Genomic DNA, 16,507 nt, shown 5'->3' on the forward strand with positions numbered 1-16,507 from the left:
AAAACGGCTGTGTAGACCAGGAGCAGCCAACCAGCGGCCTACGATTGCATTGGGGATCAGTGACATCTACGCCTTAAGGGGCCTCAAGGCATGTCATGACAGCGTCATATATCATTGCGTCACGTTACAGGATGCTGCGACGCCCCGCTCTTAATCAGTTTAATTGCTGTGGGGAAGAGTACGGGGCCTCTATAACAGTTTGAGGGGGGTGGGAGGGGTTATAGAGAGTCTGGAAGGAGGGTCCCGACGCACTTTGTTTTTTTGCGAATGATTGAATATTTTATGAAATGTACACCAGCTATTAAACGTCAGTTTGAATGCTAAATTATTACAAAGGCAAAAAAATAGAATCATTTTTTTTTCATGCAAATAACCTGAAACCACAATTATCGCAAAAACAAATAACTTTAATAATTGCAAACTCTGGGACAAAATAGACCCTTCGAATGAGCTATTTGCATTTAGTGTTATTTTTATTTATTTTTTCCATGAAGTTTGGTATTTGCAGAATTTTTTTTGAGTCGCACAAATGCCTAAAACCCTGCGAACGTGTCACATCTCTCCTCCTTTATTCGTTGGCCACATGCACTTCTTTGCTGCTACAAAATAAAAAATTCTTCACATGTAATTGCATTGTAATGTTTATTGATAGTGCAAATGAAAGTTTAAAAATAATTCATAAACAATATTAAAAAAATCGGTCCTGCTAAAGAAAATTAACCAATCGATTATAGACTTTATTTAAATATAAACACTAAAAAAAAAAGTCAAAGTTATTTTTTTTTAGGCCTAATAGTTACAATTGGACAATGGAACTGCATGATTGTAATATAAAGAGGGATAAATACAACATTTAGTTTCAACATTTTGTTCTTCGCTGTATTTGTTGTCTGAAATGGAAGTGACACGCATCCTGATGACTGACATTGCTTAATAATCCCACAATACAAGCCACCGTTGTATCTTCTGAAATCTTAAACATATGCAGCCCATTTTAGTCCAGTGCAATATTTACAATTACCCAATACTACTTTACAACCATCATTCTCTTTATGCGATGGAGAAGGCTATCTCTCTCCATGTGGGACTCTGCAAGGGCCATCTTAGTTTTGGCCAATTCCTTTTTGAGACATTCATTTTCCTCAAGAAGCTAAAAACAAATGGAAAAAAAGGGGTTAAAAAATTATTAAAAATGTGTTCCGCTGTGGGATTTTATTAACATTTTATTCTGGTGGTGCAGAAGAGCAAAAAGAGCATTGCAGGTAGCAAAGGAAAGATCACTGAAGATACTGGGAGGGTACACATGTAGCAAGACATGATACATCCTTTCAGAACATTTAGCATCGCTCTTATAACCACAGCAGGTGTTAGTAATCTTTTTTTGGTTAAGAAACCCTATAATTATATTGTGACATTCTGAGGAACCCCGACCCCCTCTAATAGCGTGTCTGAGATTAGATGCATTGTAAATTCTTCTCCCTGCTTCTGGAGATACTTACCTGCGTACTGGGTGCTGGTAGCTGCTCCGCTAGCAGGATTCACATTATGGCGCCGTTTCAAAGCTCGTGCAGGCCAATAGGAAGCCGTGACATCATCAGGTGCGGCTTCCTATCGGCCCATGTGATACGGGGCCTTTAAATTTCAGCTAGCTCAGCTGGAGCGGCTACCGGCATCCCCTACGGAGGTAAGTTTCTCGGAAGCAGGGGGTCCCCGGAGCTGAACCCCATTCATTTAAGATCGAGAGACCCCCTGCTTCAATCCCAGGTTTAAAAAAAAAAAAAAACAACTTTCATTTTAACATTAAGTTTTACATTTTCACAGTGATTTGAAGTGCAACATCGGAGGGTTTACTTGTCTGGCACATTAACAAATTGATATCAAACTTATTCATTTATATTGTGTGTGCAGCCTACAGATAAGGTATGAGAAGTGATCTTTGGCCTGTGCGTACGAGTGGGTTTATGGACTAAGAGTTTCATTGACAGAAAGGGGTTGTGTTCACACTCGTGGTACTATTAAAAAAAAAATGATATATATAGATAGAAAAACATTTTTGCACCTGGCCAAACATTTTAGTGAAACTCCACAAATGTTTGCAAAGAAAAAGAATGCAATTTACCTGTTCATTACTAACAGCATCTGGTTTCCGGATGTGGCTTATAATATCTTCTTCAGGAAGGCTGGGGGACTCGGAAAGTGTCTGTGTGCATTGAGTAACATTGCTTCTCAGTTGGATGTTTTTGGCATCACCACAATTATGCTGAACAATGCGGTTAGCTTCTTTGTGATTCAACGTAGTGTCGCCACTTGATTCTGGAGTACCTTATAGGAAAACAAACTGGCTGTAACATTTCCTAATGATATCAGGATTGCATGTCTAAAAGACAAAAGTGATTTAGATAAACTGAAATTCAATTATCCAGTTACATTGTTAGCAAACCTCTAAAGGATTATTAGCCCAAGACTTATAATTCTGTTATAGTAGAGAAAGATCAGGGGGGGGGGGGGGGGGGGGGGGGTAATGGCTCCTTGCAGGCCACAAGAAGGTTAATTAAGCAGATAAAAACAATACAATCAAAACAGCAGACTATTCAAAGTGTATAATTCACAAAACATCAATCTAGAACTTCTACAAAGAAAAAAACAGTATGATGGGAATAAGTCATGTAGCAAATCCATATATACCATCTACTGATGGAAATCTGTAACTAATTAACAGGAATCAAGTCCACAAGGTTTGCCGTTGTCAATTCCTCCATATCTCCATACAAAGTCAAATTCTGAAGGGCGCGACAGCCTTCTATGGTCTAGATTAGAGAGCTTTATGTGGCAATAAGTAAAATCAAATTCACTCACAAAGCTTCACCTGGAGAGAAGACGCATATCAACCCAAAAAGAGGCATCATTCCAAAAGTCCTGCTGGGTTAGCAGAAGTTCTGTGAGCTCTCTCGCTTCCTTGCCTTGTCTAGATCAGGAGTTTGCAACACCAGTCCTCAAGGGTGATCAACAGGTCAGGTATTCAGGATATCAGTGCTTCAGCACAGGTGGCTGAATCGGTGGTTCAATCATTGACTGAGCCACTGATTCAGCCACCTGTGCTAAAGCAGGGATATCCAGAAAACCTGACCTGTTGGTGGCCCTTGGGAACTGGTGTTGCCCACCCCTGGCCTAGATCCAAAGCTTTGTTACGTCAGAGCTCATAACATGACCTTCCCTAAAGCAGGAACAGACATTATGTTCCCTAAATTAACATAATATCCTCAAACCTAATTATATGCAAAAGCAACGCCTGAACTACATTATCATAGGCTTAAAGTCACAATATTATAGCATAACGTTACTCTATCTTCCAATAATGTGATGTGAAGTACATCTTGGCATTACTCTGATCCAGAAACTGAAAGAAGTCTGCAGTTCAAGTCGAGAAAGAGATAAGGAAAGGGAAATAAAGCAATACTGTATTAATCAACTCATGCCCAACTGTGGTGTTACACCCATCACATACCCATGGGGGTAATGCAAGGTGTACGTACGACCTAACTAATGCAACATTAAGTCCCAGCGTTACCCTTAACGGATTTTAGTGGATATGTGATGTTATGAGAACGCCTCATTTGCATATCACCACCAACGTCTGGCATAGTAACGATTTGCTCTTAACGGGAGAAAACATGTATACCATTATGCAACTGTCCTTTGAAGATACAGCGTTAGTCTTATCGTGATGTTAGGTTAACAACCCTGTAAGTGACTTAACTGAGCTTTGTGGATTTAAGCCTTAAATGTGCTGTCAGAGAGAACAGGAAAAAGATCACACGCCATGGGGAATATGTACCAAGTGATTACAAATGCACCAAAAACCAGGTGAAAATTATTTTCACGGAGTTCCAATTTTGCTGCACTTGTGCCAGTGAGTGATTTGGGGGGTGCTTATAGGAGGGAAATATAGCAAGCAAAATATTATGAGATGTATCAAAATCGGAGTCTACAGCTGGCTAAGTTTTATTTTCTCTGTATGGCTTAGTTCTGAGGTGGCTTTAACCTCTGTTCTTAAGTGATCTGTGCCAAATGTAAGGAACACAAATTAACAAGCTTCATGCTTATGCTGCTGGTGCAGATATTTCCATCTTGATGCATATCCTCCCATGTGCTAATCTTTTTGAGGTCCTCACAATTCCAGATAGACTAGTTGAAAGTCTCAATAATTCATTAATTGTGCCATTAGTTGAGTACTGTGTTCTGGATTGTGTGATGGGGACTTTGGTGCAACGTGGGGGCTGGTTGGGAAATGCTGATGTGCGCCTTCAATCAATAGGAAGCTTCTGTGTCATACAACACATGTATTGTCCTACTGTAACGGTGTGTGGTTTGGAATGTTGGACTTGGGACAGTCAAATGGCATTTCAAACATTTATCATTTGATTGCTATGGAAAAGTAGTGAGACTCAGACCCTTCAGTGGCGGAGCAACATGACGGCGGGGCCCCATTCCCCACCCCCGTGGGGCATACGTTTCGGGAGTGGGAAAAAGAGGGCGGGGCTTAAGAAGGGGGCAAACAGCCTTTCGGGTGAAGCAACTAATATATATATATATATTTATACAGTGGTCGACAAATCACCCAAAAATCTACTCGCCGGACAAAAAAAATCTACTCGCCACCTGGTACCACACGTATGCTGCTTGGGCCAATAGGAGCTCGCCACGATGTTAAATCCACTCGCCCGGGGCAAGCAAATGTATAGGTTTGTCGAACACTATATATATATATATATATATATATATATATATATATATATATATATATATATATATATATATATATATATATATATATATATATATATATATATAAGACACACAGATGAAAAGAACAAAGACAATCCCCTTAGTAGCTAAAGATGGTTAAAAAGAAACAGATGCTCCGCTAATTCAGAAAAAATGAACAAGATTTTATTGATTAAACAATACACACTAACTTAACAACATAAAAATACTAAAGACAGCCTATGAAAATATATATGTATCAAAAATATAAAGAGAGGACTACTAATCAAACACTATCAGTATTACAAAAAGAAAAAAAAACTAAATTGTGTCTAAATACCCTACCCTGAACAGCATTTCCCCAAAATGAAATCAATGAGAACTGATGCAGCAAATAAAGAAAAATATGACTAATAAAGACATATTAGCAAACAGAGTCATACATATTGAAAACACCACAAAGCGCAGCACTGCAAGGACAGGTAATGCCCAAACAGTAAGGAGGGTAATACTCAGCTGCATAAGAACAAAGCTGGAACTAATTACTTTACCATCTATAAAACACTGCACGCCTTCACTTTAAATTTTACCACTCCGGGAAGAAGCCCACCGACGGGTGAAACATGTTGAGTGTTTACTTTACTACAGCCTTTATGTAATCTTCTATTTTGAGGGACTTATGATGGATCTGATGCAGCATTTTGGACTTTATTTTTTGTTCCTGTTATAAGCAGACTTTGGAAACACATCCTGTACATCCTGTACAATCAATATGGACACAAACTCTACACAATCTAGCTGCAGCTGAGTATTACCCTCCTTACTGTTTGGGCATTACCTGTCCTTGCAGTGCTGCGCTTTGTGGTGTTTTCAATATGTATGACTCTTGTTTGCTAATTGATTTCATTTTGGGGAAATGCTGTTCAGGGTATAACTATTATTATTGTTATATTATTTTTCCCTGGTTGCTTTATCTTTTTTTTTTCCCCTCTGTTTTTGGTATACATACTAATTTTTCCTGGCTATATACTGGGTCATTGACTATATACTTTTTCCAACGCAATGATTTATTATTCTTTCATGCATATGTCAGTGGGAATATATTTTGTATTGCCTATTATGTTAGACTAAACTACTTTGTTGTCATTATTTAAACTTTATTTAGACACAATTTAGTTTTTTTTCTTTTTGTAATACTGATAGTGTTTGATTAGTAGTCCTCTCTTTATATTTTTGATACATATATATTTTCATAGGCTGTCTTTAGTATTTTTATGTTTTTAAGTTAGTGTGTCTTGTTGTTTAATCAATAAAATCTTGTTCATTTTTTCTGAATTGGCGGAGCATCTGTTTCTTTTTAACCATCTTTATCTTATAGATTAGTTTAGGTGTAATTTAGAGTGCTACTAAGGGGATTGTCTTTGTTCTTTTTATCTGTGTGTCTTATATAGTTTTCACTATCCCCTAGCACCATCAGGTCCTATTTAATTTATATACTGACTTTAATTGGGGTATATATTTTATTTTACCCTTATAGTTAGTTTTATTAAAGGGCTTGAGTTAACCTTATATATTATGTGTTGAGCAACTTCTCCTTTTGTGTGTTCTATATATATATATATATATATATATATACATATATATATATATATATATATATATATATATATATATATATATATAGTTGCAGACCTATCTAAGACATGTGAATGTGCTCACAAGTGATCTTTTTATTTGCTATATGGTGGAGGTTTGTCGCCTTTTTAACCCACCATAACTTAAAATGTGTATCATTTTATATATAAATATATTTTTTAAATAAATAAAGTATATACTGTATATTAAAATAAATTATATATTAAAATTAAAAAATAAAATATACAGTGTATATATATATATATATATATATATATACGTTTTTCGAATATGTACAAAAATAGTAGAAGCTGAGGTTTGTAAATAGAGACGTAACTGTACTCAGAACCTTTGTGTCATAAACACCTAACACAAAATGTTAGGGCTTTTTTTGTTGAGAATATTAATTGCTCCAGACTTCCTTTCATTGTATGTTACACATCAACCATTGTCTAACAAATCACAACATACCTCTGATATAAAACGATCCATCATCACATCGCTCTACTAACAGATTGTTGATATTCAGTATCACTGGGTCTTGTTCTGGACCTGTAGAATTATCACGAGGGCTATCATCCTAGAGAGAGAAATTAGAATTAAATGAATACACCATGTGCCATTTTTTTTTTGTACAATTTTCCCATCTTTTCCATAAGCAAAATTGACAATCTGGCAATAGGTTACCGAATATAAAATGTATGCAATAATACATTTGCGAGAATAGTAGATAGATAGAGACACACTTGGGAGAGCATGTACACACATTCAACACGTATTTCAATTGAGTTATTAAAGCAGGAGTGAACACTTCTCTCTTTATTTGTTTAGGTTATTCATAAAAATAAATCCTCTGCAACTGTTCGGCCTTCCCATAGTTCCACGAACACCACTTTCCTGCAATGTTAAACTTTTTCTCTGGAATGTATTAATTCTCCATGAAAAACAGTATCTCATTTAATTTCTTTGAAACAAAAGAACGGTTCAACTCTAGCAAATGTGCAGCCCTAAACCAAGGGGATTTTTCTGTCTCAGAGGCTGGTCTCCCTGTGCCAAGCCAACACTTCTGCTGATAGTACTAAGAACTAAATGCAAGTTATTTAATGAAAATTAATAAGGATAACAACTTTGAATTACATATCCAAACTATATATCTTTACACGTTATTGTGTTTACATACTTTTAAATGTATCCTAGCATTCTGAACATTGATCTTCATTGGCATTACTTCTGCAACCGAATCGTCTTCCACAAAATGCCGAATGTTTGCCAGCGTAGACGTGAGGAACTCCGAATTGAAGTTTTTAACATGGCACTGTAGGAACCCGTTTTCCACAGCGAGGAGAGAGTGCTTTTTAGCACTTGGGCCAGTCTCCAGCCTCAGACTGATCTCCGGACAGGATTTATTTTGCTCAACAGAAGATTTCTGATCTGAACCTGCGGGAAAAGAAAACAAGAGAATACCTTAGACTTGGATCTCGCAGAAGAAAGACAACACCTCAGAAATATTAGTATATTAGGCTACCGCGGACGCTAGCTATAGTGTGAATTACTCTGCCACTGTTCAATGGTACATGTAAACCAACCGGACTTAGTTTTTGGTTATCAATATTTTCCCAAAACAGAAATTTGTCCAAATGGAAAAGATGTAGTAGTCCATTCATAATTATTATTTTTTAACGTAGCAATGACAATGTACGCAACATTGTACATACAGTAGCATTTTATAGCCATATAGAGCCGCTGCCCCATAGAACATATCTAATTTTGGTGCCTGATGGAGATAGATGTAAAGGGACTTGTCCAAGGTCAGAGTGGACATTGGGATTTGGGGTTTACCAGCTTCAAACGCACTGCCACTAGTGTGCTGCTAATTTTCAGCCTCCATTTACAGAGCTACTAAATGCAGATAGATTTTTGGGGTTCGACGGTCAACTTCACTGAAGTAGCCATTTAAAGGGTTAATGTTGCATGCTCTGCAAATGCTGAGACAAGGATTCTCACATTGCAAAATGAAACATTTTCTTGGTGTTTGTGGGAGTATATCGGCGTTAGATAGTGAAGGTCCGGAACACTGACAGCAGATATACAACTTCCAAAAATGAATCTATACTTTGTGCTTTGTCTTTTTCATACTAACAAGTCTAGAATGAAAAGGTTAATTTGTAGTTAGAAAAAAAGCCATGCTTGAGAAAAATGACAAGAAACAGCTTACCAAATACACTGTTCTCTGCCTATAACCTATGTAACATCTCATTCCTGCCAAGGACTGAAGCTTGGTATTGTAAAATGCCTCAGGAATAAATATATTGGGACTGCAAGAAACCTGTGTCGGGATCTGTATTTTCACACAAGGATCCCACAGAATTTGAAGAACAAAAGAAACACCGCATTTATTTTCACTAAACACATATCATTATGAAACGAAATCTGTTAAGAATGAAAGAAAAAAAAAATCGAGCAACGTTTTGGTCCCGTTATGGGACTGTCTTCAACCCTGAACACTGTCCCATAGGGGCTCGAAAAGTTGGCCCATTTAAAAAAAAAAAATGCTAAATCTAGTTATTTAAAACTATTTGTGCCTCTTCTCTTTCATTTTCATACCTTCTATAGTAATAACTTTTTTTTTCTAATGGGCATCTTTTTTAAATATTTGCAAAATAATCTAAACTGTGTTACATGGCTGAATATTTTTACGAAATACACTGAATCCAAAAAAGTGATATTCTGGAAAATCAGCTTTGATTTCATGTACCAGTCATTTGCTTGTCAACACCTTTCTACAGATAATCTTTTGCTGTACATAGAATACAGCAGTGACGCTGCACAGTTAAACCTGGGGGTAAACAATAACCTTTGGAGTCTAACACCTCCCGATGATTAAGATCAAACAGAGATTAGCAGAATGAAGAGATCCCTCCAAACAATGAGACAATGAAGGCGGCATAGAAAAGAGCAGGAAGTAAAGGATAGCAGAGACATTAAAGGGGTAAATCTATCTAGGAAGAAAAAGGAATTGTAATAGCACAGCTGTTACTTAGCCAATAACTGGCTACTATGGCAAAATTTATTTAACAATTAAAATAACTTCTCAAATATTCAGAAAATTATATTAAAGCAGCAGTTTAAGCAATATCCTTCATGTGTGTGTGTTTTTTTTTTAAAAATCAGTTCTGAAAATATACTTGTAGCATTTAAATTTAAAAAAAATGTTTGAAATAAATTTTTAATGTTTCTAATGTAGGAAGCATTTCCAAAGTGACAGCCCCTTCCCCTTCTGATAGGCTCTGGCGCCCCACCCTCTCCCTAGCAGTGCACCAATTGTATCTAGTAACTGCCCAGCCAATCATATTCCAGTAACTACATTGCCCAAAATGCTGTGCAAGAACTGAATTAAATAGCCCCGAGCAAGCGATTGATTACAGGATAACAGATCGATCTGCAGCTTAGCTAATCACTTGTCAGTGTGCAGATTGTATTGATGCACATATTGAATGGGGAATATTTTTTTTTTTTTAACAGCAGCTTGAACTGCAGCTTTAAAATACTTTTTTTGCTGAACGGGTTAAGTTTAGGCACAATAGGTCATGTTGTGCTTTCCAATGAATGACTGGAGATTCAGCAGGTGAGAACCCAAACAACTAACCTTTTAAGGACTGCGCAACAGGATGCCAAAGGGTAGCTTGATTTAGTAGGATAGGGCTGCTGGACACTACAACTTACTTCCCATGATAAACAGATGCTCAGCAACACCAGGGCCCTTCAATTAAATAGACCCACAATGACTAATCATTGCATCTTATGGGCAAGTAATATCCTCAGGAATGCACACAAGTATATTGTTCAACAACTTTAAGAGAAAAAGGATACATATAGTTACATATAATAAAAATGAATCCATGTATTGTATTGTACTGTATGTCTTTATTTGTATAGCGCCATAAATGTACATAGTGCTTCACAGTAGTAATACATGTCATATAAATAACAAATAATATAAATAACAGATCATGGGAATAAGTGCTTCAGACATACTGTAAAAGTAACATTAAGGAAGGAGTCCCTGCTCCGAGGAGCTTACAATCTAATTGGTAGGTAGGGAGAACGTACAGAGACAGTAGGAGGGAATACTAGTAAGTGCGTCTGCAGGGGGCCAAGCTTTATGTGTCATGTGTCCATGATTATCCAGTGCTACTCAAATGCTTCTTTAAGCAGATGTGTCTTAAGGTGGGTCTTAAAGGTGGATAGCGAGGGAGCTAGTCGGGTATTGAGGGGAAGGGCATTCCAGAGGTGTGGGGCAGAAAGTGAGAAAGGTTTAAGGCGGGAGAGAGCTTTAGATACAAAGGGGGTAGAAAGAAGACATCCTTGAGCAGAACGCAAGAGTCGTGATGGTGCATAGCGAGAAATTAGGGCTGAGATGTAATGAAGGGCAGAAGAATGTAAAGCTTTAAAAGTGAGCAGGAGAATTGAGTGTGAGATACGTGATTTAATCGGAAGCCAGGAGAGGGATTTCAGGACAGGAGATGCGGAGACAGATTTAGGAAAGAGTAGAGTGATTCTGGCAGCAGCGTTTAGGATAGATTGTAGGGGAGACAGGTGAGAGGTAGGAAGGCCGGACAGCAGGAGGTTGCAGTAATCGAGACGTGAGAGAATGAGGGCCTGAGTCAGAGTTTTAGCAGTTGAGTAACAGAGGAAAGGGCGTATCTTTGTGATATTGCGGAGGAAAAAGCGACAAGTTTTAGAATCGTTTTGAATATGAGAGGAGAATGAGAGAGAGGAATCAAGTGTGACCCCATGGCAGCGTGCTTGGGCTACTGGGTGAATGATCGTATTTCCAATAGCAATGTGGAAGGAGGTAGTAGGGCCCGGTTTGGGAGGAAGTATAAGGAGCTCTGTTTTTGCCATGTTAAGTTTCAGTCGGCGGATGGCCATCCAGGATGATATTCCAGAGAGGCATTCAGAAACTTTGGTCTGTATAGCAGGTGTAAGGTCAGGGGTTGAAAGGTAAATTTGTGTGTCGTCAGCATAGAGGTGATATTTAAACCCAAAAGATGTGATTAGGTCACCTAGAGAGAGTGTGTAGAGAGAAAAGAGAAGGGGTCCCAGGACAGAGCCCTGGGGTACACCCACAGAGAGATCAATAGAGGAGGAGGAGGTGTTAGCAAAAGAGACACTGAAGGTACGATGGGAGAGGTAAGAGGAGATCCAGGATAAAGCTTTGTTCCGAATACCAAGCGTATAGAGAATGTGAAGGAGAAGAGGGTGGTCCACGGTGTCGAATGCTGCAGAGAGGTCGAGTAATATGAGCAGAGTGTAATGACCTCTGTCTTTGGCAGCGTGGAGGTCTTCAGTTACTTTTGTGAGGGCTGTTTCAGTAGAGTGAGCAGTGCGGAAGCCAGATTGTAGAGGGTCTAGGACAGAATAGGTGTTGAGAAAGTGTAGCAATCGAGAGAATACAAGACGTTCAAGGAGTTTGGAGGCAAAAGGCAGGAGGGAGACAGGTCGATAGTTAGAAGGACATGTAGGGTCAAGCTTGCTGTTTTTGAGTAATGGTATAACGGTTGCATGCTTGAAGGATGAAGGAAAGGTACCAGAGTAGAGGGAAGAGTTAAAGATCTGTGTGAGCATAGGGATTATAGAAGGAGCAAGAGGTTTTAGGAGATGGGAGGGAATGGGATCAAGAGGGCAAGTGGTAGAAGGAGAAGAGGAGATCAGCAGTGATACATCCTCCTCCGAGATAGCAGAAAAAGAATCAAGAAAGGCAGGAGGAGAGTTGGGAAGCATTGTGGGATGGGAGGAGGCAACAGATGGGAGATTCTGCCGTATGGACTCCACCTTTTCCTTAAAAAAGTCAGCAAAGTCCTGAGGTGAGATGGAGGAAGAAGAGGAGGCAGCTGAGGGTGATCTGAGTAGATAGTCAAAGACAGAAAAGAGACGGCGTGGGGTTAGACTTGTGTGTGTTGATTAGTGATCAAAAGTAGGTTTGTTTAGCCTGAAAGAGGGCAGAGTTGAAACAGGATAGCATAAATTTGTAGTGAATGAAGTCTGCGAGCGTATGAGATTTCCTCCAGACGCGTTCAGAGGAACGAGTGAAGGAACGCAGCATGCGTGTGTGGGAGTTTAGCCAGGGTCTGGGGTTAGAAGGGCGAGGACGGCAGAGAGAAAGCGGGGCATGAAGACCAAGAGAGGAAGATAAGGCAGAGTTGTAGTTCCTGACCAGGTTGTCAGGGTCTGAAGCAGAACGGAGAGAGGAGAGGGAGGAACGTAAAGTGGAATCAAGAGCTGGTAGGTTAATAGAGCGCAGGTTTCTGCAAAAACGAGGGCGAGATGGATGGAGAGAAGCGAGAGAGAGAGGGAAGATTTGTAAATATCTATACTGATATGTATCGTATTACCCCACAGCGGTGCGCTTCTATTAGATGTGCACTTGCACATTTACTACGCCCCATTCATTTGCATTGTACACATAGGATATAATTACTTTGTCTAAAATGGTACATCTTTGAAATATAATTAAGGTAAATAAAGTGGGCAAAATTAATTTGATAAACTCCTAAAAGTGTGGGTACATGGTGGAGGGATCCCTAAAAATACAACTACAAGTGAATGGATAATGGTACATAACGGTGTATTTGGTATTAACCAGTGTACTGGTCCATTATTTTACAGTTGACTTCAGTGATAGAAAGTCCGGCACTCTGGACAGATGGCTGTAAATATGTTTCTGTTTTGTAATCCATTACACACCATGCGTTCAGAAGCCTTTCCGCTTTACGGATTAAAATAAGGCAATTGTACTCCCAAAGCCTTAATTCCATAAACCTTCCATTTTTTCCCCTGGGCACGCCATATTGTGCGTTTGCCTGATCATCATATACATAAAGATCTCTGTGGATTAATCCTGCTCGTCTCCTTGTGATTGCACTGACAAATCAGGAATCCTGTAAAACAATGCTTCTACAAAGTGAGTGGATGTGGGGGTTCCCCTTTCACTTAGGGGTATGCATAGCCTCATTGTCCAGCTCCAGGGCTGGAGGGAAATACTTTTATCAGTGATTCACCTGGAATAGTTAACAGCATATTTCTGGAATGGGGGAGATATAGGCTGAATACAATGCATTAGCCCAGGGGTGCACAAACCCCCTGCACTGAGCGACCCCCCCCTGCCTGCCCTCCTCCTCCTCACCCGCCCCCCCTCACCTCTAATGTTGCGTCAAATGACGCTGCGGCATCTTGTGATGTCACGTGACCGTTGGTGTCATTTGATGTCATGTCTCCATGTCAATGGGTGTCATTTGACACCGCGTTGCCATAGAGACGCATGACAGAAGCCGGGTAAGTTTACAGAGGCATCGCGCTCTCAGCACGGGGCCTCTTTAAACGTCGCTCCCCCCACCCAAGAAAAGTCTTGCGCCCCACCAGTTTGCGCACCCCTGCATTAGTCCATCTGCCGCCAGAGAGGTATGCACAACATTGAATTTTTAAACCATACAAAGCTCTGCATATCACATGTGAAAGGGGATCTGTACCTGTGCAAGCTTCCCACTGGAAAATTTAGCTTATCCTCTACTTTTGAACATGTTGTTCCAATAGCCATCACATTTTAACTGCACCCCAGGGTGGCCTAAAAACCAGGGGTGCTCAATTTCAGTCCTCAAGCCGCCCCCACTCCCCCCGGTCAGGTTTTTAGGCTATCCCTGCTTCAGCACAGGTGGCTCAGAGGCTCAGTCTGACTGAGCCACCTGTGCTGAAATTGGGATATCTTGAAAACCTGACCGGTTGAGGGGGCTTGATGACTGATGTTCAGCACCCCTGGCCTAAACTATGGTGTGCTAGATATCAACCTTTTAAACATTGTTACTATTGGATGGGAACCATTGTTTTGGAGTGAGGTCACTGATTTATAAATAACGAGTGGTCTCTAATACCAGCTTTCTTAAAGCTGCAGTGCGATGGGGTGCTATGGGGAATATGACCGTGTCATCGTGGAAGGTGCTTATATACGATAGAAGCACAGTAATGCTGTGGCCTGCAGACAATGAGCCATACAATTAGGGCAACCGGGTTGGGCCTTACAGTCAAAATCAAGTGGTGGCCTCCCACAAGAAAATGCCTAATGCTGAACACTGGATAACTACAGATGTAGCAGACGCTATTACCGCAGTTAACATTAAAGAACGCGTGTGTTATCTCCTTAATAATTATTTTCCCAATATCATTACTGGTAAATAATGCGGCAGCCTTGACGCAATGTATCGCGTTAGCGGGAGCGGTAATGTCTGCCTCATCTGTACAGCCGCCAATTGATTGTCATTGTTCCAATCAATTGGGGGCTTGAACGAGGGGTGTTGCAGCCTCCCCCTCCAGGTTCATACATTTTTTTTTTACATTATAAAAATGTCTGAATGTTTCAGATTTCAGCAACCTCTACCTCAAAAAATAGTTACTTCAAATCACATTTTTGTTTCAAAAGACTGAATTAAAAAAAAATAGTAATTTACAGTTTAGATTTGACTCATTGTCTTCTCTTTTGGGGGGGGGGGGGGCACAGTATAAACCAAAACTGAAACCGGACACCCAGCTTTGATATCCCTAAAGCAGATGTGGCAGCAGCTTTTTCTTACCCATGCTGTGGTAGCCGAGGTATTGTCGAACTCCAACATTTCCCAGCTGGTTTGGTATCACTTGGTTAACCTGGAGGCACACCGTTGCATCTTCTCCTTCGATATCAATCGCACCGTTCACACCAAATATGTTAAATACCACCACCGACATCTGTTAAAAAAAAAAAAACAGTAAAGAAACTCTAGTAGCAAGAAAATAAACACTTTTGCAGGAATGTAAATATATTTAGTGTTTATCCACAAGGTTAGCACGAGATCCAAACCAATTTTGTTTCTGTGTTTTTTTTTTTTTTTTTTTCATAAAGTTTTTTATGAGGCATTGTTACAACAGAAAAAGAAAATACATTGCAATTCACAGTACCTAATAGTTTTAACAGTTTTTTTGGGGAGTAAAGAGAGACAAACTAAGTTGTCGAGACGGGGGTTTGCCTTCAAGAGGGGAAGGCATAGAGGGGGGGGGTGAGGAGGGGGGTGGGGTAAAGTGGGAGAGGGAGATTGCCTCCTGACTGAGGGGAATTTGATTGAGGTGTTGGATGATGTTTATCTTATCAGAATTTTTGTTCCCTTGAGGGAGGAGTTTTTTGTTCTCTACCTTGGTGGGGCGGGTTGTCTGTCCCTGGTTAGAAGAATCCATGGTTCCCATACTGATTCGTAAGCAGGAAGGTTTTGTCTCAAGATGGCAGTCAGCCGCTCCATGAGCATCACCTCATTGATTCTCTTTTTTATTGATCCCAAGGCTGGTGTGGTCATTTTCCTCCAGGAGGCCGCTATCTCACATCTCGCCGCAGTGAGAATGAAGGATATTAATTTCCTAGTTGGTCGGACAATGGCGGACATCGGTCTGGCCAGTAGGAAGGTCAGTGGCTCAATAGGTAGATCTAGGTCAGTGACCTCTTTTATCAAAATTTGGACCTTGGCCCAGTACTTAACAATTTATTCTGTTTTGTTTTTTAAGGAAAGTATTTACCATACATTTTAGGCTTTAGCTCAGGAGTGGCCAACTACAGTCCTCAAGGGACACCAACAGGTCAGGTTTTAAGTATATTCCTGCTTCAGAACAGAGGACTCAATCAGTAGCTCAGACGTCGACTGAGCCACCTGTACTGAAGCAGCAATATCCTTAAAACCTGACCTGTTGACCACCCCTGCATTAGGGAGACTGCAGACAAAGACAGCTGAGAACTCTATAAAGGAGAGCGGGTGCCTCTGATTCACTCAGGTGTTTTGCAAGGTATAGTATGTATAACTTTTTACTGTATGTTTCAGTATTTGTAAACCATGAGGAATTTTCCACCGCGTACTGAAGAGCTGAAATGGTTGTACTCAGAAGAAGCACAAAGTGTAATATTTGGACTTCTATACTACTTAATTCTCTTCTCTGTGCAGTTCTTAGCAATTATAACTATTATGTCCAAAATGTAGTTTCAATCAAGTTGCTGTTGGCCAAAAGGGCAATTTCTAAAAACATTTGTTTTTCTAAAGGG

General features: G+C 39.8%; 1 protein-coding gene across 2 annotated transcripts in view; it reads right to left on the minus strand.

Annotated features, from left to right (window-relative positions):
• Positions 1–386: 386 nt before the first annotated feature.
• Positions 387–16,507, minus strand: part of BLTP3B (bridge-like lipid transfer protein family member 3B) — a 66,037-nt gene continuing 49,916 nt past the window's right edge. For both annotated transcript variants that reach the window (XM_075602226.1, XM_075602225.1), the window contains 5 exons: positions 15,024–15,174; positions 7,580–7,836; positions 6,871–6,979; positions 2,120–2,322; positions 387–1,150 (listed from right to left, as the gene is read on the minus strand). In XM_075602226.1, the coding sequence (XP_075458341.1) occupies positions 1,028–1,150; positions 2,120–2,322; positions 6,871–6,979; positions 7,580–7,836; positions 15,024–15,174 (843 nt within the window). In that variant the 3' untranslated portion in view covers positions 387–1,027. The remainder of the gene's footprint in view (positions 1,151–2,119; positions 2,323–6,870; positions 6,980–7,579; positions 7,837–15,023; positions 15,175–16,507) is intronic.

Source organism: Ascaphus truei, chromosome 5, assembly GCF_040206685.1.
Source record: "Ascaphus truei isolate aAscTru1 chromosome 5, aAscTru1.hap1, whole genome shotgun sequence".
Lineage (NCBI taxonomy): Eukaryota > Metazoa > Chordata > Amphibia > Anura > Ascaphidae > Ascaphus > Ascaphus truei.